The 26,679-nt window shown below is 42.4% G+C and overlaps 1 protein-coding gene across 4 annotated transcripts in view; it reads right to left on the bottom strand.

Moving 5' to 3' along the window:
• The window catches only part of ERBB4 (erb-b2 receptor tyrosine kinase 4), a 583,385-nt gene that overhangs the window by 32,109 nt on the left and 524,597 nt on the right, over nucleotides 1-26,679 (bottom strand). For all 4 annotated transcript variants that reach the window (XM_064718299.1, XM_064718298.1, XM_064718300.1 and 1 more), the window contains one exon: nucleotides 254-409. In XM_064718299.1, coding sequence (XP_064574369.1) covers nucleotides 254-409 — 156 coding nt within the window. The remainder of the gene's footprint in view (nucleotides 1-253; nucleotides 410-26,679) is intronic.

Raw genomic sequence — 26,679 nt, 5'->3', positions numbered from 1 at the left:
GAAAAAAACCCCAATTCTGAGTGTGAAAACTGCTAGTGCAATTATATTTCAGTGCCTGGAGAAGCTCACTGTGCAAAAAACTAGCAGCTTTTATGTGTGCTTTCACAAGAGAGCTCTTCTGCAGGGCAGGGCTTTGCTCAGCCACTGACAGACTCTGTCACACAGTCCCACAGGGACACACTGACCTAAGGAGGACCTGCAGGAGCTTTGTCACAGCATGGCAGATTTACCTGCAGACATGTTCAGTGCTCACCTTGCCCCCATCAGCATTGTACTCCTTTTCATCCCCTTCCAGGAGCCTGGCCAAGCCAAAGTCAGTGATTTTCACGTGGTTTGGTGATTTCACCAGGACATTCCTGGCTGCCAGGTCCCTGTGGACAAGTCTCCTCTCTTCCAGGTACATCATTCCCTGAAGGAAGAAGAACAGTACAATAATGCTAATTAGTTTCACATGGTTTTGGAGAACTAACTTTCACTGGTGACATGCAAAATGGCTGATTCAATTATGAAAATTTACAATGAGAAAATGGCCTAGAGGGGAGAAGTTCAACATTGTTTTTGCTCTGAGCAGTAGGCAGAATAAGATGACCTTGAGTTAGTCCAGTATGAATGATTCTGTAAGATTCAATTACCAAAGAGAAAAAACCCAACAAAATAATAAATAGATAGCTCTTTTGCTTCAGCAAGCTTAAAATCTGGAAATGTGAGACAAAGAAAAGAAATATTATGGTCCTTGTTCTTCAGACAGGAAATGTGATGATCATAAAAAATAATCAATTTAGCCAGAGACCCCAGAAATTAGAGCACACTGGGAAACAATCCCAGCTCTGTCACATTCCAGACACGCGTCTTTAATTCAAGACAAAGATCCTTGTCCATCTTCAAATGGTTTCTTAGTTGGTCACAAATTTTCACTATCCTTAGAGGATTAGAAGGAAAACAATTCTTTATTCCAAGTGCTGCAACTCCCTCACCTTTTCACTCCCTTAAAATATTGCCTGTAGGATTATAATAAGGCATTAGATCAATGGCCCTTTTTTATGAGCATATATATTCTGTTAGAAGTATATTCTGTTAACAAGCCCATCCAGCTGCCTTTAAAGATAAGGTAACATATACTCAAACTGCCTGGCCTTAACCTTATTCTTATTCTGATGGGACACTAACCATCCACCAGCATATGGAAATTTGCACCATGCTTAGTGACACTGAGATCAACACCAAAGCTTGGTCTGATTAATTATATAACACACATAGGATAGTTGGGCAGGGTTACAAGCCTATAATTTTATTAAAAGGCATTTATGACATTAACCACCATTATTAGAACATAGAGATGAAATCACACACTTGACAATTGCCTTTAAGGTATCTCTTAATATATTAGTTCTGTATAATATATATGATAATTTTTAAAAAGTCATTGCTGAATACCAAAGAGATCATATTATCCCATACTGCAGATGATAATGCAGAGAGTCACATGTAGTGATTAAAATAACCAGATTACTCAGTGCCATGGGCCAGATTTGATTATCCCTCCACAGCCTGAGGAGCTCACAGGTACCTGTCCCCACACAGGCTGCCTCCCATGCTCTGTGGACAGGGTGCCCAGGGAAGCTGTGGCTGCCCCATCTCTGGAAGTGCCCAAGGCCAGGCTTGGAGCAGAAAACACCAAAACATGTTTGGAGCAGCCTGGGATAGGGTAAGGTGCCCCTGCCCAGGGCAAGGGTGGAACTGGATGGGCTCTAAGGTCCATTACACCTCTAGGATTCTATCAAAGTGCATGTCTCTGCAAAAAAGCATCAAATGGAACCCTAAACTGATTTTAGGTGAAAGACTTCAATGCAAACAGCAGCAAAAGCTTTGAAAATATGTGGGAGAATGTTTGGCATAAACAGTATTCCATGCAGTCAACGTGAAGGGCTGTTAAAGAAGACACAGGAGCTCTTTGGCATAAAGCAACTGAATTTATTCTTTAGAAGCACTGCTACCTGCAGCAAACACACCCTCCTGACAAGTGAAAATCAATATTTTTGCCTTTTGGCCATCAGAATTATAAGTCTTTAAAAGAATAATGGTTTTTGACATCAATGTTTTTTGACATGAAATTAAAAACACTAGAAGAAAAGACAAATCTCATAGGCTGAACAATTGTGAGTCACACAAGAATCACACCCTGATACCAACTGATGAGGGAATTCTGCTGGCATCAGAATATATCAGGCCCAAATAAAATTATAATCTTTAATAGATTAACTTGTACCTATCAGCACTGAAACAATATGAAAATGTTGCAGGTTTCTTTTAGCCAAAATGAAAATACAGGATTTCTCTTGTGAAAATGAAAACAGGTGAGCTGTAGCAAGGCTTTAGCCTCCTGTTTCTAGTTAATGATGGCAGAGATGAATGGTGAGGTGTGCAAAAACATCCTTCATTGAAAGAGTTACACAACCAAATTCCTAACCATTTCTCTTTGGTCTTATTTTACTGTCTCTAATTTCAAGCATTTTTTCAAACCTAGAGGCAAAAGCTTTAGGACATTTCACTGTTTATTCTATTCATTCATTTCCATTATTCCAATTTTGTGCTATTATTTAGTATCACTTTTGCAAGATTCTATTTTGTTCATCCTAACCTCACACTCTCAAGAACTAGAAAAATGCGTAATCACCAACACCTTTCACTGCTGCTCAGCAATGCCACAGCTGGTTTTCTTTTCTTTTCTGCCCAGAAAGAGGGCAGAAATAACTGCCTGTGGATCATTGCAGTTTGCTCCACCTCTGTCAAACAATCTTCTTGGGGCTGCCTCCCACCTGTGATGCCTAAAAGCCAAAACCAACCCCTGTAGGGTTGGTTGGCAACTACAATATCCTCTGCAGGGCCCATGGTCTGCAGAAATGTAAATCCTCTTGGGAATACCCAGTGGAAACATGTTTGATTGTCCTGATACCCTATCAACAAGCTTTGAATGTGGGTGGCAGAAGTACAAAAGAATATATATATATATATATATATATATATATATATATATATATATTTTATTCATATACACACACAAATATATAGTATATATTTTCAATAAATGAGATTATCCAAGTGGAAGGAAATTAATCTAAATAAAAGGGAATTCTACAGTATTCACTGCAGCAATACTGTCCAAACATATATTATGCAGAGAAGCACTATCTGAAGACATTTTTGAACATGGCAGGGGAAAAAAAAACCCTATATGAATCTTTAATCTTTTAATATGATACAGAAGTTTGATAAAAAACATATAGTTGGTGGCATCCCCACCCAACAAAAGACATGAGAGAATACCAGGAGGACATTTTATGAGTTGAACAGACTAAAAGTTATTCATTAAGAGCTATGAAAAAACATCTTCTGCAATTTTATTAAGGAGTGTTTATAAATTCTCTGGCACTGTGACAGCTTTGGAATGGTCATTTCTGGTACAGTTAGGTTTGGTCTTTTACAAGAAAAATATCAGACCTGAAAAATTAGAAAATGTGCTGGCAATAAATACAAGTGGGACAGTGGAAAGGAGACTTTGTGTCAAAAATTCCACGGCACAAGAGAAGACAGTGATCTGGGACAGCTTCCTGATCTTTCCAAGGGTTGAACTTCAGTGGAGACAACATCAAATTAAATTCATAAAGTATTAGGATTCCCAGTGCTGTGGAAGTATCACCAAAGCTGGGCTTTGGAGGAAATAGAAGAAAAAAAAGGATTTTTTATAAAAGGAAAATGAATTTTTTTCTGGCAAATCACAGCTTTGAGATCTGCCTTGAAGTTGTGGCCATAATTTGCTGTTCTCTTTATTATAGCCAGTGTTACCTCCTGCTACTGCTGTAATTTGCCTCCCAGTTTCTGGGGGAAGCTCTTGAGCAGAGCCTCCGCCTGCACAGGTCAGAACGTGAGAGGTGTGAGCACAGACTATTCCAGATGCTGTAAATTAACTTCCTTCACTTTCCTGGACTTTTTGGAGTCCCACCTCCCTGCTGAGGATGATTCTAGATTTGTTTCAAAAATCTGTGCAGGGAATGCCCAAATCTGACCTGTAAGTCCTGCCTGAAAATTCTTTCCCTCAGGTGCCTGGATTTCGTCTCCAAAAAAAAAAAAAAACATTCATTACTCAGGACAGAATTCAAACAGGTATGTAAGTCATTAAATGCAAAATCCTTTTGTTATAATTGCTAGAGATGAACTCGAGTGTGTTGAATCACTAACTAAAGTTTAACATATGTCTTCTGTCTTGCATGACACAAGACATCATTTTGCAAGAACAAATCAAATTTAAAAATTAAGTATAAAGACCTTCACCTGCCCCAAGATCCTCAGCAATACCAGCTCACAGCAAACCCCCTGTAAATACTTATTTTTCATTTGTTTTCTACACTAAATTTAATTGCTTCTCTAATTTGAGGGCATGTTGATCTTATCTCACCCAGGATTTAAGAGCAGCCTGTTTTTTTTTTTTTTTTTTAATAATAACTTCCACCCACCAAAGCCAACACACATGGCAGATTCATCAAATTCATTCTTCAGCTACATGAAGGAAGAAAGTTTCAAGCTCAGCTCAGTTCTCATGGATATTAATCTGCAGCCTTGGAGAATGCTCTCTTACCATCCTAATACCTCAAGGCTTGCTCAACAATGTGAGTCACTGCAGAAAGCCTCAGATGATCATCTTTTCCCCTGCCCACCCCATGGAAAAGGTGTCATTTTGCTTTGGGCTAAGAATACATTTCCAAAGAAAACACTGTGCCCTTTGTTGTCAGGAGAAAGCACACTGAGGCAGGCAGCTGCTCCTCCAGGGAGAGCTGTGGGACAGAAACACGGACACTGCTCAGAAACACGGACACTGCCCTGCAGAGCTGGGATGCCCTGGGCTGGCACTGGAGGTCGTGGCATTCGCATTCTTTGAAAAAATTCCTTCACCCAGGATCTTTGTCCTGGGAAGCCTCAGAGAAAAGGAAAACAATTCTTATCTCATTTGCTTCTCCTGTGTTGTGCCCATGTGGAATGTGTTTGGAGATTGTTTACCCACAGGTGATTGTTCCATTGGATTCTGCTGGGAGTTGACACACACCTGCTTCACACAATGCTTGTCTGCTCTCTAACCACACACAATACTTCATTATTAAGCTTAAAACCTTCTACTATCTTGCTAAACATATTTTCCTGCAGTCTTAAGGTCTATCTTTGCCAAGCCTAAAACTCAAACTATTGTTTCCTGTCCTTGCTTGCTGTACTATTGTAACTTTTCTATCTTCAGACTGTGCATCTGATTCTAAGTTTCTCTGCTCTATTTCTGAGGCCTGCTCTTCCAGCTTTCTGGAAATCATCTTACCCTTCTTATTTCCCACAGTGGGATGTCCTGGGTGGGCTGGGAGCTGGCTCTGGAGGTCACCTCACAGCCAAGGAAAGGGAAGGGGGAATGATACCAACCTGAGCTGGGCACTTGTGCTAAGCACACCTCCACCAGCCCACCTGCCAAGGGCTCCTGACAATGTCTGCAGTTCTGCCAGCCCTGGTGGAGCTGGCAAGGGAGAACCAGTCTTGTAAGCCCAAATATTTAGGAGTTCAATTCAATTGTAGGGGGTGAGTTACTCTCTCTCTCTTTGGTAAAGGGCAGACAAAGAAAGCTGATGTGATAGTCAGATATTCCTTCTCATCTCCTGCTCACTTGAAAAGCTCTCAAGGTTTAATTTCTCTTCAGTCTGAGTTTGAAGCAATGTGCTATTAATGTGTAGCAAGCTGTATCTCAGGGTAAAAGTGCTTTTATCTCAAGCTGGCCATTTTCACATGCACAAAGCTGATATAACTATCTGGGTTTGCCTACAGCTGCTTTGGTCCTGTCCACCTGAGCAGGACCAGATGACAGAAACTGCCAGATCTGCAGGTATGACACAAGCAGAGGGAAAATGCTGATACAGCATTTTCCTCACAGTCCTGCTGTGAATTTGCTAAATCTTGTCAGACTAAACAGTTCAGAATACACAGAAGCAAGACCAAGATTATTTATACTTGGCTCAAGAGGTGGGATCCCAGTGCAGCTGCATGATTGTCCCTATGGAAAGGCAAGCAGCGAAAATCCAACTCCTGCACAAGAAACCTGAGCAAGGAAAATAGCAGTGATGCTTTGAACACAGGTCAGTCTTACATCTCCCCACTTGTGGCTCCCCCAGAAATACAAACTCTCTTTGCTCACACGTGTGCTGGCTCAGCTGAAGCACAACACTGGGATGAGTTGGCTCCATACCAACCACAGGAGGACACAACTACCTGTGGCAATATAAAAGTGCCAGTTGCACACCAAAAGAACAAATCTGGATAAAAAGAACTCAGCACCAGATATTTGCTTTGCACCATGCACGTTTAGCTGTCCCAGAAGTAGGAATGCAAAAGCCTGATTTACTGCACTGCTAAACTCCATCCCAGGACACAAAATAAAGCACAACAGGTAGAAACAAACTCAAGAAGCCAAAGTGAAGAGAAAGAGGCTATAAGGCTGATTAGATGAGAATTACAGGGAAAATGCAGCCTATTCCAAAATGACAGGTGAGTCACAAAGGGAGAAAGAGTGGATAGAATTGAGAGGAGAAGCAATTTCATAAGCTCATGACATTTCAATGCTTAATTGACTGGACTGAGCAGACATTTTGATGGACCCAGGCCCACTCCAATCCTAAATTAACATCTCAGGAATGTCATCTCACCCCCTCACAGCACAGATAAGTGGGTCACTGCTAAATTGACTGGCTCTCAATTCTGAGCTTGTGGGGCCCTTGAAATAAAGTTCTCAGTGCTGGGAAGGTGCTGGAGCTCCTCGGGCAACACCAGGAGGGGAGTTTGTTCCACTGCAGCATCAAACATGTCCTTTGTCTGAACTCCTGTGCAAAGATGAGTTGTCTCCCAGGCTCCCTGAATTTATGCAGCTTTCTGGATCAGGTGGTGCTGAATATGAAGAGTCTGTGAAGCACTTCACCTTCTTCTAATGGAAGATGTTACATAAATCTATTCAGTAGTGTAAGCAATGAGAAGCAGGCCAGGTATTTATTTCAATGCTGGCCATACTGGACATGGCTCTGAGTTCTGGTCCCACCTCCTGGCACATCTGTGCAGCTGCTGCAAAGTTCATCCCCAAGAGGAGATTCCTGAGGGAGGGAGCTGTGCAGCTGGGCCTGATCTCCATTCTGCAATGAATCAGGTGCTTTCTTCAGACAGCTGGGTGCAAGGTGCTCCCCAGTGCCAGCTCCATTCTCCATGCTGGGGGCAAATGCTGGCTGTGCCAGCCCTTCAGCCAGCCCAGGTGGCCCAGCCTGGGTTACTCTCCCTTATTCCCAAGGAGCTGAAAAGGACAGGGATGCTCTCCCATTAGCTCTGAAGAAAACCACAGCTCAGGGCACTGCAGCCCAAAGAGGAGAGAGAAATTACAACTGGTACACAGAAGTGTATCAGCAGTGCAGTTCTGGCTGCAACTGCACCAACAACACCTTTTTTCTGTGAAAGAGCCCTTTAAACAAGAACTAACTGCCTAAATAACAAACTTATCACTGCAAAACTCTCCTTGCTGGGCAATAACATTTACTGCAAAGCAACTACAGTTTAGAGACTGGCAGGATCACAGCCCTGATGACAAAAGCTGTTTCAAATTGCTCTTTCAAAAGCAAATCATGGAAATCTGTGCTCTCGTGCCAGCAGAAGGAATCTCTACTGTAGAACTACAGAGATTTAATGGGGAGGTCTCTGGAGGAAGTGGCCTGAAGAAGACAGCAGAAATCCCATCTGTGTGTTTGTACAAATAATTGGAATGCCATTTACAGAATAAGATCTTCAAATGAATCTAGCTTTTTCTGCAGATTATTTGTAAACTAAATGCAGTACATGGACAGTGAGCACCTGAAATACAGCTGTGTTTAAGTGGATTGAATCAGGGTTAGGAAACAGTGAAATAAAGGCTTTCAGGAATACCTGACATGCAAGTCCTGCAGAAATTTATGTATTTCTCACCTGTCCTCTGGTTTGGGAAGTGCTCAGAGACTTCAGGTTTCAGCCCCCAGTGGATCACACACTCCAGGAAAGTGTTTGATGCTTTTCAAAGTGGCAACCAAAGAGAGCTATCAATTTTAAAAGGCTTTTCGAATGCCATTCTTCTCCCTCCCATTAATTGCTTCAGTCAGACCAGCTCCAGCTCCATCCAAAAGCAGCCCATAAAGGAGTTCCCAGTGCAGCTGGAATGGGGGAGCTGTGAGCACTCTCCTGATCCTGCAGCTCCAAACTGCCCAGCAGGGAGATCACTTGGCTCTCCTGGATGGCAGCCCACAGCAGCAGCCTTGAACAATGGGCTGCTGCTCCCCCAGCCAGCCCCTGACCTCTTGCCAATGCAATTACAGTCAGGAGAGAGCATTGTGCAGTGCATTCAGCCTCTCCAAGAAAGTGTATTTAAAATGGATTACTTCTGCTCCTTAGGCAGGCAATCAATAGAGATGTGGACTGCAATAAGTACAGAGATGTCTGTGGGCTGCAGCACTTATCCTCTGTGTCTCTTCAGAAATTAATTAAAAATCAATGAAGTGTGCAGCCTATTAATAAGGAACCTCCAGATTAACAGATACAAGCCCAGCCTTCCCTCAGGTTCTGAACAAGCAGAGCCTCAGTGCAAACACTGGAAACGCTCCAGCACTCCAACCATCTCCTGCCCTGACCTTTGATGGCCATGCCCTGCACCTGGCTGAACTGCAATATCCCCAGCTTTATGCACCCTTCACAAATTATTACATGCTGTGTGTTTCCAGCAGGAGGAATTGGGGAAAGCATTCAGAATCTGAGAGAATGAAGCTTAGGGCAACGCAAAACCACCTGTGTGAAGGTGGGATCCAGCAAACATTTAACAGAGGGTCCAGTCCAATGCCTTCTCTTAAACACAAACTTTTTTTCAAACAGCTTTCTTGGGAAATGACTCCTGACCCTGTAGCAGATAATTTTCCACTGGAAGCATGCTGATAAACTGGCATGTCCTGCACTGGATGCAAGGTTTTCTATATTCATCTGATGTAGCTGCATGCTATGATAATTAAATATGTGACAAAACAGGTCTTTCCTGCATCCTGTGCACTTGGCTGGTTTGGCTGAGTGTTTTTGGACAGCTGAAATTACACTGCCCTTCTCTTGGGCAGTGCCCACAGAACACTGTGGTGACACTGTCTTGTGTGTTCAGACTAAAATCCCCCAGGAAGTGCCCACAACAGCTCCCTGCTTTGCAAAAGGCAAATAGGTAGAGAATTCCACTGAGACATGTGAGAGGTGAAATTTTTTACCTCAAGAGGTGTTTCCTAGGGCACTCTCAGTCCAATTAAAAGCTGTTAGCACTATCCTGAAGGATTTTATTGGAGGATTTTATTTTCTTTTTCATCAAACAGCATGATTGGGGCTGAATTTCTGAGGCAGGCACCTGTATTTGAAAGATGCTCCCGCAGCTTTGGGGCTCTGTATTTTCACCACTTTTAAAATCACCATTCCAGGGTAAATTGGGAAACAACAGGACAATAGAAGCAGTACTTTCAGAAACCACCACTTTCACAAGCTATTCCAGTGCCAGGGCTAGCAGGCTCTGCAGGAGAAAAGTGGAACAAGGGCATATTTACCCTGTCCCTCTCCTATTTTCTTCTCACGTGAGCAGAGCAAGCAGTCAGTCTGTACATGGGCTTCTGCTTGGGACTGCAACACTGTTCCACAAAAGAAAATGTTCTGAATCTATTCTAAATGCTTCTGATACTCTGATTCAAGAGAGTTCTTGAATAAATTACAGCTTTGAACTCCAAAACTCTTGTTGCCACTAGGTTTCTGAGCACTTCTTAAAAACCCACATCACAGGTAACCATAGTTACCTATTACATACATTTTTTTTCCCCTTTTTCTAATTGAGTAGCTTATGACAGTGACAGAACAGGAGAGGCCAGCCACATAAACAGAGTGTGCTCTCTGATAATGGCTGGAGAAACCTGCTAAATAATCCATTAACCTTATTCAATAAACACAGATGAGTGCTGGAATGGGGTGTGTGGAAGACAGAGATGTGCTTTCAAGAGACAACTACTTCCCCCCAGCTCAACCCTCCCATTATTATTAATGGCTCAGAGCATTGCTGTGCTCACACTGAGAGCCCACAGAGTGTAAGTCAAGCTGCCACCATGCCCCACGAGCTCCCTGGCATGCCTGAACCCCCTTCCATGCATCTGTGGGGACCATCAAACACCTTTCCCTGGTGTTTCAGCACCTGCCACCTTGCCCTGGGGTTTTATCACCTGCCACCTTGCCCTGGCACCTCAGGGTGCTGGGAATGCAAAGCCCAGCCTGAGCAAGGCAAAGGACAGCAGAGCACTGGGGTGCATGGAGTGTCCCCTCCTCTGCTCCTCTGTCCCTCAGCTCAGCCCTACCCTGACACCAAACCCATGGAGATATGGGAGCAACACACCCAAGGCAATTTAACAAGCCTGGCATTGCTTTGTTGCAGGATATTTACAGAAAATAAAATAGAATTTTAGACCCTTCAGGTCTGGAGCACTGACTGCAGATATTTTGTGCCATATATTGGTAAATATATGGAACAAAATATACATATAACTATATAAATATATTATTTATAAATATTATTTATAATTCATAAATATTTATAGAAATAATTATATTTATATAAATATTTGCATTCATTTATATATTTTATTTATTCAGTTATTATATTAATATATCAATATTATCAATATATTATACCAATATACATTACTATATTATACATTATATATTATATTATGTATTATATCAATATGTTATATTAATATACTATTCTATTGCATAAAATATTAATATATTAATATTTTATATATTAATATATATTTATATATATTTTATATGTAAATATATAAAAATATATTTAAATTGGCACCCCTGTACAGGGGTTCTGCAGATCTACCAAGGGACCACAGTCCTACACAGAGATGAAACTACTTCTAAAGTAGTAAAGATCTAAATAAAATCTTTCATCATGGCCTCTAAACCAAACTTTTGTTTTCCTAGATCCTGGAAATATCTGAGGTTTGGCTCAAGCTTTTGAAATCCATTTATTTTGAGGTGAATCCCAGCACTGGAGGTTTTAGTTCCCAAACCTGAGAAACCTCTCAGTGAGCATGAACTGACTGTTTTAATTGATCTCTGTACAGTTCCCAGCTACAGCAAATACTTAAATTACAGCTTTTTTTTTTTTTGTTAGGTTGTCTCCAGAGTCAGGGATGCCATGACTTATTTGAAAAGAAAAGTACTCATGGCTTTGACACCTCGAGATCTGAGCATGTGGGTGGTGAATACATTGGAAATTTTGAGAGCTGCTGAGCTGAAACATGTGACCTGAGTGGTGCATAGAGCAATCAGGGCAGGTGAATTTCCACTGATAGTAACATTTTAAGTGTCTTAACACTCCATTCCTGATTTTCTGAATTTTAAAGGGAGTTTTTCCATTAATTACAACTAAGACAGGTTCAAGCCTTAGTTCAGTGCTGCTACCACTGCACAGCATCCAGATCGAACATACAAATCAAACTGAAATGGAATTTTTACTGGGAAAGAAGAGGAAACCCAGCAGCCCTGGGCTCCTCTAAAATCCCAAGTCTTCTCATACTTGAGCTTTCTCCCCAGTTATGACCACATCACCCTTTGCCTCTCACTCTAATCTATAGCCATGATTTTTTCTGTGATTTACAATGTCAAACTGCTAGCCCTGGCTATGGAATTCACACAGGACATGGCTTGGAGTAGCCAAAGGGCTTTTAAGAGGATTCAACCTCTTCCTCTAACCTGTGACCAAGACCTTCTGTGGATCAGCCACCAACACCCTCGCTCAGAAGGTGTCTCTGTTTCTCCTGTGATTCTGCAGCAGCATTTCCATGCTTCAGACTATTGCTCCAGCAGTGCCAAATTGCCACACAGACACAGGAACCATCTTAGTGTTGAAATGAGAAGATTCCTAAAAGGGGCTGCAAATAGCAAAATGATTGCAGTGAGGAGAAAAGTCTCACGCTGCTTTGGGTTTCATTTGGATCAGATCCAAACATGAGAAATCTCTGAGCACAGTTCCCACACTCTCTTGGCTGGCATTTTTTCAGCTGTTCCTCCATCTCTTGGCTGCTTCATTCACAGCTCTTCTCTCTCTCTTTAAAACTGCTGAGATCTTTCAAAGGATCAGCTGTAGAAATTCACCATTTCCCCAAGGACCCAATCATGCTGCACTTTTTCTCCTCTCCAATTAAAACTAACACGCACCAGCTTCTAAATATTTCTCTACCTTGACTGAACCACACTGATTAAAACACAGGCAGAGGCACAACATGACCGCCCAACAGAAATACCTTTAAGGAGATATTTACAGTAAGGGTTCTTTAGGGAGAATCAAGTTGTCTCTGAGGACAGGATAAAATAATCAGGTCAATAAAAGCTGCCCAGCAGTCCCCAGGTGTTATGGAGTGTGATGGAATGAGCTTTTCTGGGGGCAGTGAGGTGGGTGAGAATGCTTGGGATCTCACATGGACTCCTGTGAGATTGTTATGACTGGATTATAACCCACCCATGTGTAATTCTGGCTCTGCCTCTCCACTAAATTTGCACAACATCTCCAAATCTCACTGTAATAAAAATCACTTCTGGCACATAAGGACACACTGAACTTCCAACCCCAGACTCCAGAAATATTCATAGATAAATTCCTAACCAAGCACAGACAGAATGAATGGCAGTGAGAGCTTCTCAGAAGCTGCACCTCATCTGCTCACACATGACCAGAACTGTTTTCACTGGAATTGACATTTATTTTCTTTTGCCACTCTATTGCCACACTTGGCTCCCTAAGAAATCAGGCTGATGCAGCTGTGACATGCATATTTATTTCTCGGGCTGTCTCTGAGAGTTTATGAGTGTTTTCAACCTGATTTGGAAGTTTTGTGTTCCTGTAAGTTTCCTGAAAGCAGGTAGGCAAGGAGAGGAGTAAGGCTGTATTATTTTCCCGCTATTGTGATCAGTCTTTCTTGGGCACAAGAGACTTCATGTAAGGAAAGACATTACTGAGGATACTTTAACTAGCACTAGGAACATATTAAATTCCAGATAACCTAATCATGAGATATAAATCACAAGCAACCAGCTCTCAGCAGCTCCACTGCTCACAGAGCTGCTTTTCCAAAGAGCTCCAGGGGGCATCACTGATCACAAACGCATGAAGTTCTCCTGGAAGAAAGAATGCAGCCCTATTTACATCCACTTATCCTAAACAAAAATTAGGGCTTCCTGCACCTACCCTGGGGAGCTGCACCATTGCCCATGAGATGATGGATCCTCTTTGCTTGAGCTGCTCAATGACACTAAAGGGGGGTTGCTGTGGTGCTGCTAAAGGGGAGAGAGACCCTGTCCTCAGGAAAACTACTGAGAGTGGGAATTCCTGTGGGAATTCCTGTGACATTGCTTCAGACAGGCTGAAGATCTCCTGGCCACAAACTTGTGGTCCCCTAAGGACAGAAGGTGCTCAGGAATGGGAGCATTTGCTGCTTGCTTCTTGTGATGTACCTGTTTGTTCAACACATACCAAGACTCTGCTCTTTGGGTGCTGCAAATGCAAACACAAACATTAATATTGGTCTGGGATCCTGTTTTCCTTGGCAGATGAAGGCAGCCTGGCACTGTGGGGCCATGACATATAAATTATCCATTGACACTGTAAATACTCTAGCAGATATTAGAATAGATTGAAAAGATGAACTAAACTTCTAGATCTTTCAGGAGCAAGTTTGACAGTCAGATATTGCAGTAGATTTAAAAGATATTAGAATAGATTGGAAAGATGAACTAAACTTTTAGATCTTTCAGGAGCAAGTATGAGACTCAGCTATCAGAATAGACTTAAAGTATAATAGATTCAAGATAATTAAACTCAGATCTTCAGAGCAATATGAGTCAATTAGAAGAATTAAAATATATGATTGAAAGTGAACTAAACTTTTAGGTCTTCCAGGAGCAAGTTTGAGAGTCAGATATTAGAAGACATTTAAAAGATATTACAATAGATTTAAAAGATATTACAATAGATTGAAAAGATGAACTAAACTTTTAGCTCTTTCAGGAGCAAGTTTTAGAGTCAGATATTAGAATAGATTTAAAAGATGAACTAAACTTTTAAAACAAGTTTGAGAGTCAGATGTCTGGGGAATGTCTTTCTCTAAGTCTTCTTGCACCTCCATCCTGTTGCCCGTGGTTGTGTTGTAAACCCCCAATCCTCAGGGGAATTCTGAAGTCTCCAGCTCCATGAGCTCTTCTGATTTCATTGAAAGCAAACCCAGAGAAATTTTCCCTCACCCTTCTGCCAGGGTGGGTCATGCACTTAGGAACACCTAAGCTGACTACAAAGGTTGGGTGCAGCACAGATGTTCCAGGCTCCTGTGTGCCCTGGGACCACCACAGCAGCAGGGGAGGAGCCTGGATGAGCTGCCAGCTCTGAGGGCTGTTTGGGGCACTGCAGGGTCCCAGGGACAGGTCACAGGATCCCTGGTCATCCCAATGTCCCCTTCCACCTGCAATGGTCACTGACCTGCAGGACTGACCTTATAGCAATGATGCATCCCCAGCCACAAGAAAAGCTTACCAGAGACCAACTTAGCCCTCTTCAAGGACCTCTACCAACCACAAGTCTCCTGTGACGTGTGGAGGGCTGGGGAGCAGCTGCTTTTGAGGGGTTTAGGTCCCTTTCCAGCACTGAGCGCTCTCTGGAGGCCCTGCTGTGCCACGCTGATGCTGCAGGTGCTGCTGCCCTGCTCTAGACCCTGCTGCAGACACACCCAGAACAAAAGGCGCTTTTTACTCTGCTGCTCTCAGTGCTGGGCAATGTGTGTGGCAAAGGGAATGCAAACAGGAGCAGCCAGACTCCCTGAGACAGCCCAAAGGCAGGTTTTCCCTGGCTGTCTCCCTCATGGACTCTCAGCTGTTTAATAATGTCTTGAGCCTACAGTGCCTTTTCTGCCTTTAGTGGGAGCACTAATCACAGTCTCATCTATCTCGATGCCTATTTTTATGAAACTCATACAAAGATAATATCTTTGAGACCTTTTCTCCCCTGTCCAATCTGAATAAATTCAACCAACATTTTGAAAAGCTATTGCAAGGGAAACTGAAGAGAGACACAGAGATTGCAATGAGGGTAATTTCCATAGAAAACCAGCCTAAGTCCAAAAAGTTCTAAGAAAACTCAAGCCCTTACACATATCTTTCTCTTACAGGAAATAGCTTCCTTTCCATTTTTTAAAGGAGATTTAAGTAACTATCCAGGCCTGTCCTGAGGGGGAAAACCCTGCACACTACATAAATCCACTTTGGACCTTATTTTATGGATGGCAAAGCTGACATAGCTCTGACAGCTGTCACCTGCTTCTGCTCAGGTGTGAGCTGCTACTCAGGAGAGACACTATACTGGAGCACCTTCATACTGCAAACTGGACCACTCTGCACATCCAGGACAGCAAGCCTGGCATAAATATCTGATGTTTTCTGGAAGAGCAGCAATACTGTAACCCCCAGAAGGCAGACTGCCACAGAAGTCAGTCCCTCAGTACTCAGAAGGGTCACCTTTACATTTACAGCTCCATTTCACATCTTGGTATGAACTGGGATTACAGCCAACACAACAGACACAATAGTGCCAATGTTAAACACTGAAACAATCAAGGCCAAAGTCTCCTTCTTAAAAAAACCCAAAAATTATAGATACTTACTGAGTTCTGTTTTAATTTGTCTTTTGGCCTTCCAGACATCAGGTGTCTTTAACTCTGTGTGCATGCTCACCCATTCTGTGATTTTGCTTTAAATGAAATCAGAAGAGCCCATAGAGCTGGAGACCTCAGAATACCCTGAGGAATGGGGATTACAACACAACCATGGGCAACAGGATGGACGTGCAAGAAGACTTAGAGAAAGACATTCCCCAAATATCTGACTCTCAAATTTGCTCCTCTGTGGCATTTACATTCTCTGAAAAAATTCCTTTTCCCAGGGTTTTTCTCCTGGGAAGCTGGAAACCTCAGAGAAAAGGAAAACAATTCTTATCTCATTTGCTTCTCCTGTGTTGTGCTCGTGAGGAATGTGTTTGGAGATTGTTCCATTGGATTCTGCTGTGAGTTGTTTTGGCTCTGGCCAATTGGGGCCAAGCTGTGTCAAGACTCTGGAAAGAGTCAGGAGTTTTTATTATTATCTTTTTAGCATTCAGTAAGTATCCTTTCTGTATTCCTTAGTATAATATAGCATTCTTTAATGTAATATAGCATAATAAAGTAATAAATTCGCCTTCTGAGAACATGGAGTCAGATGCATCATTCTCTCCCGTGGTCGGTGACCCTGCATTTACAATACTCCTGAAAGATCTCAAAGTTCAGTTCATCTTTTAAACCTATTCTAATATCTGCTAGAGTATTCACAGTGTCAATGGATAATTTATATCTCATGGCCCCATGGTGCCAGGCTGCCTTCATCTGCCAAGGAAAACAGGATCCCAGACCAATATTAATGTTTGTGTTTGCATTTGCAGCACCCAAAGAGCAGAGTCTTGGTATGTGTTGAACAAACAGGTACATCACAAGAAGCAGCTGGCCCAGCAAGCACCAAATGTTTTGGAAACATCCCAGTGCACATATTTTAAGCAGAAATTTGGGTTGCATATTTCTTATGAAGAATTAACAGCCGCAAAGGAGAATGAAGAATATTATTCCAGAAGCTGTGTGAAACAACAAGGGACCGGATGGGAGTGAAAAGCAGCTTTCACTCAGCAGGAGAGTGAGAAGACATTCAGTCTGCTGAATGATTAGGTGGCTGAGGAAGGGGGGATTTCTCCAGGAAATGTCTCCTGTGGGCTCAAAACACAGCCATGGAAAAGGGGAAGGACATGAAGCCAGATGGATGTCCATATGAGACGGCCAATGACATCCAGGAAGGACAAAGTTAGAATAGGAATTTGAGCATGACTTGTAGGAAAAGCTGAGAATGATGGATGCTGCATTGAATCCAAGGCAGAGGCAAGTCAGGATCTGTCTCAAAAAAAAGACTTGTCCATCCATTCTTAAATTAACTACAAATCATTTAAAAAAAATTTGTAACACATTATCCATCTGCTAGGCTCATGAAAACCACACAAGAGATATCAATTTTTGGCTGATCATGTCAGTCAGAAGTTACTGACTTCCCACCTTTCCATGTCCCTGTGCTTCCAAGGCAATGTGACACAGAAAGAGACACTGCTCCAGGGAGAGTGAGGAACACAGATTTTCAGAAACAAAAGGGACAAAACATTAAATACAAACAGCCTGAGCTGCCAACATTTATGGGGTTTCTCAAGCACAAACCCAGACTCTGAGTGAGCTGCAATCCCTGTCCCTTTGCCCAGCTTCTCTCCTCTCCTAGCCCTGGCTCTGCCATCACTGTTGGGCAGAGGGATGTGGTGCAGCAAAGCCAGCACAACTGACTGTAACTTTTGTTTAAATATTCTTAGGTGAAAAAAAAAAGAAGTAATAAAACCAGAGAAAGATCAGTTTTGAAAGAAATTGTGATATTTTCTCATATAATTAGCTGAGCATTAAAATCAAAGCAATTCTACTTAGTTGCAGTGTGTTTACTGTTCTGGGTTGTGATTTTTTACAAGCTAATACAATTTTAATATTTCTATCTTTTACAACAGGACTTAGCTCAGACCAAAATAATCACTGTATTAACTTTTTTTTCTTAGCCACAGAAAGCAGTCCACTTCATTACTGCAGAAACAGCAAGCCTCCCCAGTCCATCATTAATTCTCACTGTTTTAATTATAAGAAAGAAAAAAACCCAACATTCTCTCTGGAAGAGTTTGTGCCTAATGACACTGTAAATACAAATCTTAACACAAAGCTACAAGGAACAAACCAGACAAGTCAGCTGCTAAAGGCAGGTTCTGGTAAAGATCAGATTTGGTAGGAAATTAATTTTTCCCTCTGTCAAGCTGGTTTTGTGCTGCTCTAAACCCCCTGAAATTCACTGCATCACATCTGTCTGCATAAGAACAAAGCTCTTAAAGCTGTCCTAACAATGAGTTCAAACCACATCCCCACATCCTAATTTGAAAAAGTTCAGGGAAATGTCAGCTCTGAGTGTCTAGAAAAGAACTCTTTCTATAATGAGCATGAACTGGGATCCAACCCCAAACAGCTCTTCAAGGTGGGGAAAGTTTTGATGAAGATGCAAACTTGGTCTCATTTCTAGTTTGGGCTGGTTTCTTCAGCTGCTTTCACAACAGAAGCTGAATCAATAAAGCCAGAGCTCATCTATAGGAACACAGATCTATGATGGATGGGATTTCCAAAGGCATGAACAGCCTTAATTAAGAGCATTTTGACCCCATGGCTTTTGGATCTCAAACTGAAGCATGAGACAAGTGATACGACACAGAAATTGCATGTCCATGTTCCCAAAATGGAATATTTGGAGTCCAGCCTGTGCTTATGTGGCACTTCAGAGATAACAAGTTTGCATGTAAATTAGGAAATTTACGAAGCTCAAGGTGATGTGGATGAATGCATTCCATATATATGTATATGACTAAAAGGCATTTTTTGTTTTAATTTTAATAACCAGTGATATAAACTGTGATAGTTCACATTTCCAACTGGTGAGAATTAGCCAAAAGGAGATAAAGTGAGGGAAAAAAATCTAAATGTAAACCAAAACCTTACAGTGAAATCTAAATGTAAATTACAAATCTTACAGTGAAATATAAGAATTCCTCCAAGTTGAGATTTTGATAAATATTTTTGATAAATAAATAAATTTTTGTTGCATTTGTGAGGGAACACAAATAACCAGAACCAGCACCCAAGTCCAAGAGATGCAAACTGAGAGGATTTTTGTGTCAATTCCTAATCCAGCCCCAAAACTTTCTGTCTGAGAGCTGTGCCTGACTCAAATTCATTTGTTTCCAAGCAATAAGTCTTCCAATACTGGGAAATAGATGTGATTAGACAAATAGATAAGAAACTCTAGAGATCTTGTTAATGGTCAAAGTTTCCTGCTTACTCAGGACTATTTTAGAAGAGTATTAACAGAAGCAAAGAGGACAACAAGAACACCTGGCATTCAAGCAAAATCAATACACAAGTTAAAGCAAATCCAGAACCAGAGAAATAGATTCTTCTACTAAACTAAATACATTTTTCTTCTATTATTCATTTTTACAACTAATGGCTACTTGTACCAGGACTTTTTATTTGTTCACATCCTGGTTACATTGCATTCAGTTCAACTCCTCAAAGATCTAGCAGCTATATTATGAGAAGTAATACAATCTTCTACAGAACACAGAAAGGGAAAAGCTTCTTGCACGTATCTTTGCTGATTAACAGATTCTAACAATGACAACTGGAGCAACTGTGGCCAATCCAAAGAACTCAATGAATAATTATTTTCATACACACAGCAAAAAACCCAACAAATATTAAATAGTTACTCTGTACTCTGATACAGAAAATTTCTTGAGAACCTGACCTGTCAGTAATGAAACCTTTTCAACTTCTATGGCCTTTAGATTAAAGTGAGTAAAGTGAGAAACACAGAGAGCTTTTGAGAGGAAGCAAAATGTACCTGCACATCCTGCATATCTTCAAATACTGCATGATTATCAGGTGCAGCTTTACCCTGATCAGACCCAACTCCTGAGACTCCAAGAGAAGACATGCAACTGCATTTCTAGCATGGATTGAAACATGGATCACATATTAAAACACCTAACACCAACTGAAATCATGGAACAAACCCATCCCCTACTGGACAGAAACCACAATTCTGCAGCCCAGACAGGTTGCTTTTCATGGAAGATAGATGATTGAGTTGGGACAGAGATTTACTCCATAAAGAGCAGGAGTTTGTACAATGAGGCCACCTCATAGGAGAGAAATAATTCATTTAAAGAAATAACCTTGTTCTGGCCCTGAGCTGTCTGCCTTCTCTCCTGGATTTCGAGCAACTGCTCACCTCCTTCCATGGGCACCCTGGTTCACAAAATCCAGTAAGGCTGCTCACAAATAAACAGCAAGTAAAGGTAGCAGGGAACAAAAAAGAGACTACCTCAGAAACCCTGAAGCCTGAGGTATCAAAAGGAAAGGCCTTATTTCAGAGACATAGTTACAAACAGCCCATTGTTTTGCAGTCACTGAGAAAATTAGTAGAAAAACCTTCCATGACCTTATTTATGCTGTATTTAGTAAAGTATATGATGTCAGAAAAAATATAGACTTTCTTTTCACCTTTCTCCTGTAAAGTAGGCTTTTCTTTCTGATTTTGTATTTAACAACTCAGGGCCCATGACCAATTTTTGCAACACAAAGAAAAGTGGTTGGTCCTTTTTCCTTTCCTTTCCCCATTCCTTTTGAGCTGCCAATGAGCACAGATATGAAGAATTTAAAGGCCAAGCAAAGGTAATGCACCAGGAATTACTAATTGCTCTCAAACAGCTTCCCCTTCTGTCCTTGCCCCTCTTCTGATCAGGACCATGGTAATTGTCATTATTTAGTGGGAAGGGATCCTCAGGAGCCCTGGGAACTTTCTCATGGTGACTGGCAGAAGTAATCACTTCAGCTGTTAGGCAAACAAAGCCAGCCACCAGTTCTCACAGGGTTTCTGAGCCCCACATGAGCTGCTCTGTCCCCTTCCTTTGCTTTAGCTATTTGCTGACTGGCTGGCAGAAGAATGCCATCAATGTTTGCTCACTGCCTATAAAGCATTTTTCCAAAGGTGAAAAAGCATGGCTCCTTCAGCTCTCCCCTGCCAGCCCAGACTCCGAGCAGGTTCCAGCTCTCCTGCCTGCTCACTTCTCTCCCACCCCTCTGTCACCACATTTCACAGAGAAAAGCAAGGCACAATTCCCAAGAATATTTCTGGGTTTCACATTCTCTGAACCTCAGAGAAAGATAAAACAGTTCTTATCTCATTTGCTATGCCTGTGTTTGTTCACAAGTAGAATGCATTGTAGAAAATTGTTTACCTGAAAAAAATTTGTAATTAAATTATAGTGGGAATTATAGTAATTAAATTATAGTGTTTTAACTCACTAACCAATTAAATCCATGTGTGTGTGTGTCAAAACTGTCTGCTGACAGTCATGAGATGCTGTGCAGTGGAGTGCTTGGCAGATTCAGTTTAGATGAAGTGTAACACAGAATATGTTATATAGAATAATATAGTATAATATATAGAATATATAGAATAATAGATAGTATAATATATAGGATATATAGAATAATATAGTAGAATAAAGTAACTAATTAGCCTTCTGAGAAGATGGAGTCCTCCCCATCATTTCTCCCTGCCATGGGGGTCATCTTGATCCGATATTCTTCTCTTGGACTGTTTTAAAACCCCCCTGTGGTGTGTTTCCTTTCAGCACTGGCACACATTTTAATGCCAGTTCTTAGCCTGTCATCAGTGAACTCTGCCAGCTGAACAGAGCTGAAGCAGCTCACAGTTGGCAGCGAGGATCTATTGAAGTGCAGGGTAACATTTTTTCAATAGCAGCCTTTCATGTAAAATACTCAACTCCAGAGCAGTCTTTGTGCTACAGGGTGTGATTAAACTGTAATTCCCTGATAGACTTATAGCCATGATTTCCTACCAGCTGGCCTGGGAAATGATTGCAGTACTTCACTGGGCAGGGCTGTTCTTCAGAGCACACAGACACAAATGCATGTTTGGATTGCAGCCCCCGGGCTGGGAAGGCAGCAATGCTGCAGCTCCAGCTGGGTACAGGTTTCCACAGTAGATGGCAGCACCCAGAACTCTGAAATTTTCCAGCTGGCCAAACTGTTCCAGAGGCTCCCAGCTTCTACGGTCTTACTGCATTTCCACTCATTACCCACAATGGGGACAACTCCTCCTTCCCTGTCCTATCCCTGGTTGTAATAACCTCAATTTCCTTCCAAAAGTCTTTCCCTATGCCCTGATGCCTTGTGCAGGCTGACCTAGAGCAGAGACCAAAGAATTAAAGAGTTAAAGAATAAAGCAGGGATTTATTAAAAGGCCTCAATGGATCCACCTTGGGCAGCACAAGAGCCCAGCCAGGGCTACATCCAAGATGAATCAAAATGGTCACAAAATGGACAACTGGTCATGGGGTCTCTCACTTTTATAAGTTCTGCTCCATTTGCATATTGGAGTTAATTGTCCAATTACAGCTCCTGCCCATGAAGTCCCATCCTTCTTGTTTTTCTCTTTTTAGTCCCCACTGTTTATGCTCTTGGGCCTGAGATTTGGATCATTTGTCCTTGGTCCCCAGCTACAGAAGGAATTGTTTTGTCTCCCTGCTCTGTGAAGAGAGCTCACCAACACTTAATATAAAGCTCAGAGCTACACACTAAAGCAGTACAGAATCTGAAACATATAAAAGCTAAAACCTGAGGCATCAGAATGAGCTCCAAGCAACCACTCTTAGCTTTGAAAACTGAGAGCACAGCATATGCTGTCTTTATTATTCTCCCACTCTGGCAGAGAGATGTTCCATTACTTGCGGACAGCAGGGAACAGGGAATGTTTCCCTCTGTACTAACTCTGTGTCTCCTCACAGAACCATAGAATGGTTTGGGTTAGAAGATCACCTATCTACAACCCCCTGCCATGGGCAGGGACTCCTCCCACTTATCCTAGGTTGCTCCAAGCCCCATCCAACCTGGCTTTGGACACTCCCAGGGATGGGGCAGCCACAGCTTCTCTGGGCAACTTGTGACAGGGCCTCACCACCCTCACAGGGAAAAAATTTTTTTCCTAATATCTAATCTAAACCTCCTCTCTGCTCTGTCTGAAAAGCCCCAATTCTCTCTGCCTTTCCAGCTGCTGGCTGTGTCTCCAGCCTGCCTTGACCTCTTACACCTGTATAACTCACACAGACGCTCCCAGATTCCTCTCAGGTCCCAGGAACAGCGACCATCACCTTCCTAAACTATTCCAACTGCCTTGGCTCTTTCAGCCTAAAACCAGCACAAGCAGCAGTGACAGTACACAGGCAGGGAGCTCTTCAAAAAGCACAAGCACAGCCAAAGAGGCCTGTGTGCCCCAACACCAAGGTCCTCAGAAACAGAAAGGGATGGAAGAAAAGGCTGCAGAAGACCTGAAGATGAGCTCTCACTTGCAATGACACAGAAATCACAAAGTGCTGCTACACAGCAGTTGTCTTTTGGGTATGTCCAAACCACCAACCACCATGGCATGGCCAGCAGTGGCCACTTTGGCAGGCAAACATAGTTTTAACCAAAGAATAAAAAGACCCAAATCTGCAATAAAGGAAAAAAAAAAAAAAAAAAGCTCTTTATTCTGCACTTTTCCTATTACTGCCTTTTCAAACCTCATTGCTTCAGTTCGTGCTGATTTGGCAACAAATGTGTTGCGGAGATTTGCAGTGGCCCTGATGTGGATGAAGCAACACAGGCTGGATTCTTCTTTCTCCAGATTTCTCTGGCAGTGTAAAGCACTTGAGAAAAGTGCAGTGAGACAAACATGGGTGGGGAGGGTTAGTACTACCTCTAGTACTACCCTGCAACCACATTTTAGTGTGTATAAACTGATTTCTTAGTGCAAATGCAGAAGCCATTGCTCCTGCAAATAGAGACTTGGGATTGTTTTCCTGTTATGCACCTGATAATTTAATTTTAGGCCATGAGTTTTCATTTATGAACACTGTTTTAAATGCCTAGCCCCCTCTGTTTTGCCTCCTACATTCAGAGGTTGTAGTGGCCAAGGACAGGGAAGAAAGGAAAGGCAGCACTGTTTGCTGTGGCTTTCATTCTTCTCCATTCCCTTTCCCAGATGAATGCAATAACTTTCACTGCCACTTTGTCAGCAAGACAGAAATATGCAGCATCAAACATGCCATGTTAAAGTGCTGTCTGGGATATGAGCTGAGGGAGCTTGAGCCTTTGCTTGTGTCAACAGCATCTTTCACATCTCACAGGCATGGGGAGATGAAGGTCACTGAGGAAGAGCACTTGAATCAACACAAACCCAACTGACAGTGGTAAGCTTGAAAGGAAGAATTGCTCCCTATTTCCAGTTCTCATTTTGGACCAGAAATCATAGGAGGAAGGTATGTATTTTAAAATATCACACTGCTAACAGGCACTCACCCCCAGAGCACCTGCACCTCCAAGATAATTATAGCACTGTGCCCGCAGCAGCAGCAATGTGAACCCTCCTAACATACTCCAAATTCCTGCCTTTGTGCAGGACTGGGACTGGAACCTGCTTTTCCTACTCTTTAAAGCCTCTGTATCAAATACCAAGTGGATCAGCAGAAAGTGACAGAAGGGGACAGAAATGCACATTTAAGTCTGACCTGGGCACTAATTCAACAGTGTGGGGCAATCTGAATGAAAGGACAGCAGATAATTCATCCTGGCAGCAACACTCTATTCCTAGATTGTCTTCCACAAATGGACTCAGAGAATATGAAAAAACCCAGGTAATGAATCACTTTCATTATGCTTATATACTGATTAGGTTAGGACCTCCACTGGCACTGCACAGCAGGGAGTATGAAATGCAGCAGAATTAGGAGGCCTGCAAAAGGTGGGACAGAAAGTCCCACAAATGGGGTTTATCACAATCTTGTGCTGTTATCATTATCTGAAGCCATCCCACACTTCCCTACTCTTCATACAGAGTGATTTTAACAACATCAAATCAACAGCAGGGACACTGATCTCCCAAGGGACTGGGAGTTCAGTCCCCCTCTTCCACAATCAGCACAACAGCCACTCAAATGCAGCTGCAGGCCCACTCAAAAGGTGGCAAATCTGCCACATTGTTTCAGGAGATGGAGAGATCAAGGCTAACAAAGAAACAAGCCAGGACATTGATTTTTCAGGTTTACAAGATGTTTCAGCCAGAGCTGGTTCTGTGGCATTTGGCATGTTGTCAGAGTTTAGCATGGGAATAAATAACCTGTGATCCCTGTCACATACTCCATTTAGTACCCATTAGTAAATTTTTATGATGGGAGTGAAACATGGGGAAAAACATGTTTGCATGTTTTTCCATGATGCAATTCTTCAGAAATAATAAGCTCTGTACAGTGTTTCCCACAGAGCTGGAGATTTCCTTGTTGTCTTACACTGCATTCTCCTGTGAGATCTGTGCTGACTGGGAGGACAGACAGAAAGGGATCACCAGCCAGAATCACAGGCACTCCTGCACCACTAGACAGAGAGATGCCATTAGAATTAATATTAAAGCTCCATGGCAATCCCAATCTCTCTGGATTCTCACTCCTTTTGCCATAGGAACATGTGTCAAAGCACAGTTAATCTCAATTTTCGCTTTTGTGCTCCTTAGCTAAGCATCAGATGGAGACAGGAATGCAGAAAAGAAATGTGCTGCCAGTACAGTTTCACTGTCAGAGCTGGGTCCCAACATTATTTATACTCCATCATCGTGGATGTTCTCTGCTCCAGATGAAAGGAGAGCAGATACAGCCTCCAGTCATGAATTCACAGTCCTTCTTACATTCTCACCTGAGGGAAAATTCCTTCTGCAAAGAAATGCCAAGCTGGAAAATAGTTGGGTTTTGGAAAAAGACCCAATTCAGGTGGTAGGAATGTGTAGTGTCCATTTCAGGACAATATTGAACAGCAGTCAGCAGGCACTCTGGCTGTCCTGGAGCCTGGTTCCATGCTGAGCTGTACAGCAAGAAATAACCAGCAGCTGATCAGAGATTATTCCCCTCTGTTTATTTGAAATTGCATATGTAAAAGTAAAAGATGTCAGCAGACCAAAGAGAGCCCAGCAGAGGACACATAAGATGATTAGTGAGGGCAAAGAACCAGACAAAATACAAGGGAAGGGTGAGGAAATGGAGGTTTGCTCACCCCAGAGAGGAGGCAGCCCATGTGGAAATCCAACTGCACACTTGCACTGCCAGCAGGGAGCTCACAGAGCCAAGAGCGCCCTGAGCAAGTGGAGAGATTGGGAATTGTCACTGTGCAGAGGAGGTACCTTGTTTGCAATCCTCTGTCACATTCCCCTTACACATTGCTTTATTGGTGAGATGAGGGGGCTGAAATGTTTAATCCAGGCAATGCCATTTTCTTATCAACAGAACGTCCATCACAAAATGAGAGGAGGAAAATAACCAGACAAACATCCAGAGCATGACCCTCAGATGGAGCAAGGACAGAACCTGTCCCTCAATTCTGGGCCAGGCTGTGCACTTTTGTCCCCCAGAGCCAGTGCATGGCATAGCACAGTGCTGCCAACTGGCAGCACAGCCCTTAGAGGGATTCTTCCACCTGCAGGGATACCTGCTTCTAACAAAATTTTCAGGTGATTTAGAAGAAATAGGTATTCCTATGCCTCCCCAAACCTTTCTGTTTGCAATTCAAGCCAACATGGACACTTTCTCTGAAACATCCCTGGTTGTCCCAGCTGTCAAACATATGGAGGCTGAGAGCTGTCATGGACAAGGGGTCATGCAGGCTTCTTTGTGGTTAAACCCAGCCCAGTATTCTGTGTTTATTCACCAGCTGCCATTGGAACAGAACATCATCCTTAGGCTGAAACAAGAGGCTGACTTTTGTGGTATTCACA

This window comes from Zonotrichia leucophrys, chromosome 7 (genome assembly GCF_028769735.1).
Source record: "Zonotrichia leucophrys gambelii isolate GWCS_2022_RI chromosome 7, RI_Zleu_2.0, whole genome shotgun sequence".
Classification (NCBI taxonomy): domain Eukaryota; kingdom Metazoa; phylum Chordata; class Aves; order Passeriformes; family Passerellidae; genus Zonotrichia; species Zonotrichia leucophrys.
The sequence above is the reverse complement of the archived record's forward strand: the minus strand, read 5'-3'. Positions and strand labels throughout refer to the sequence as shown.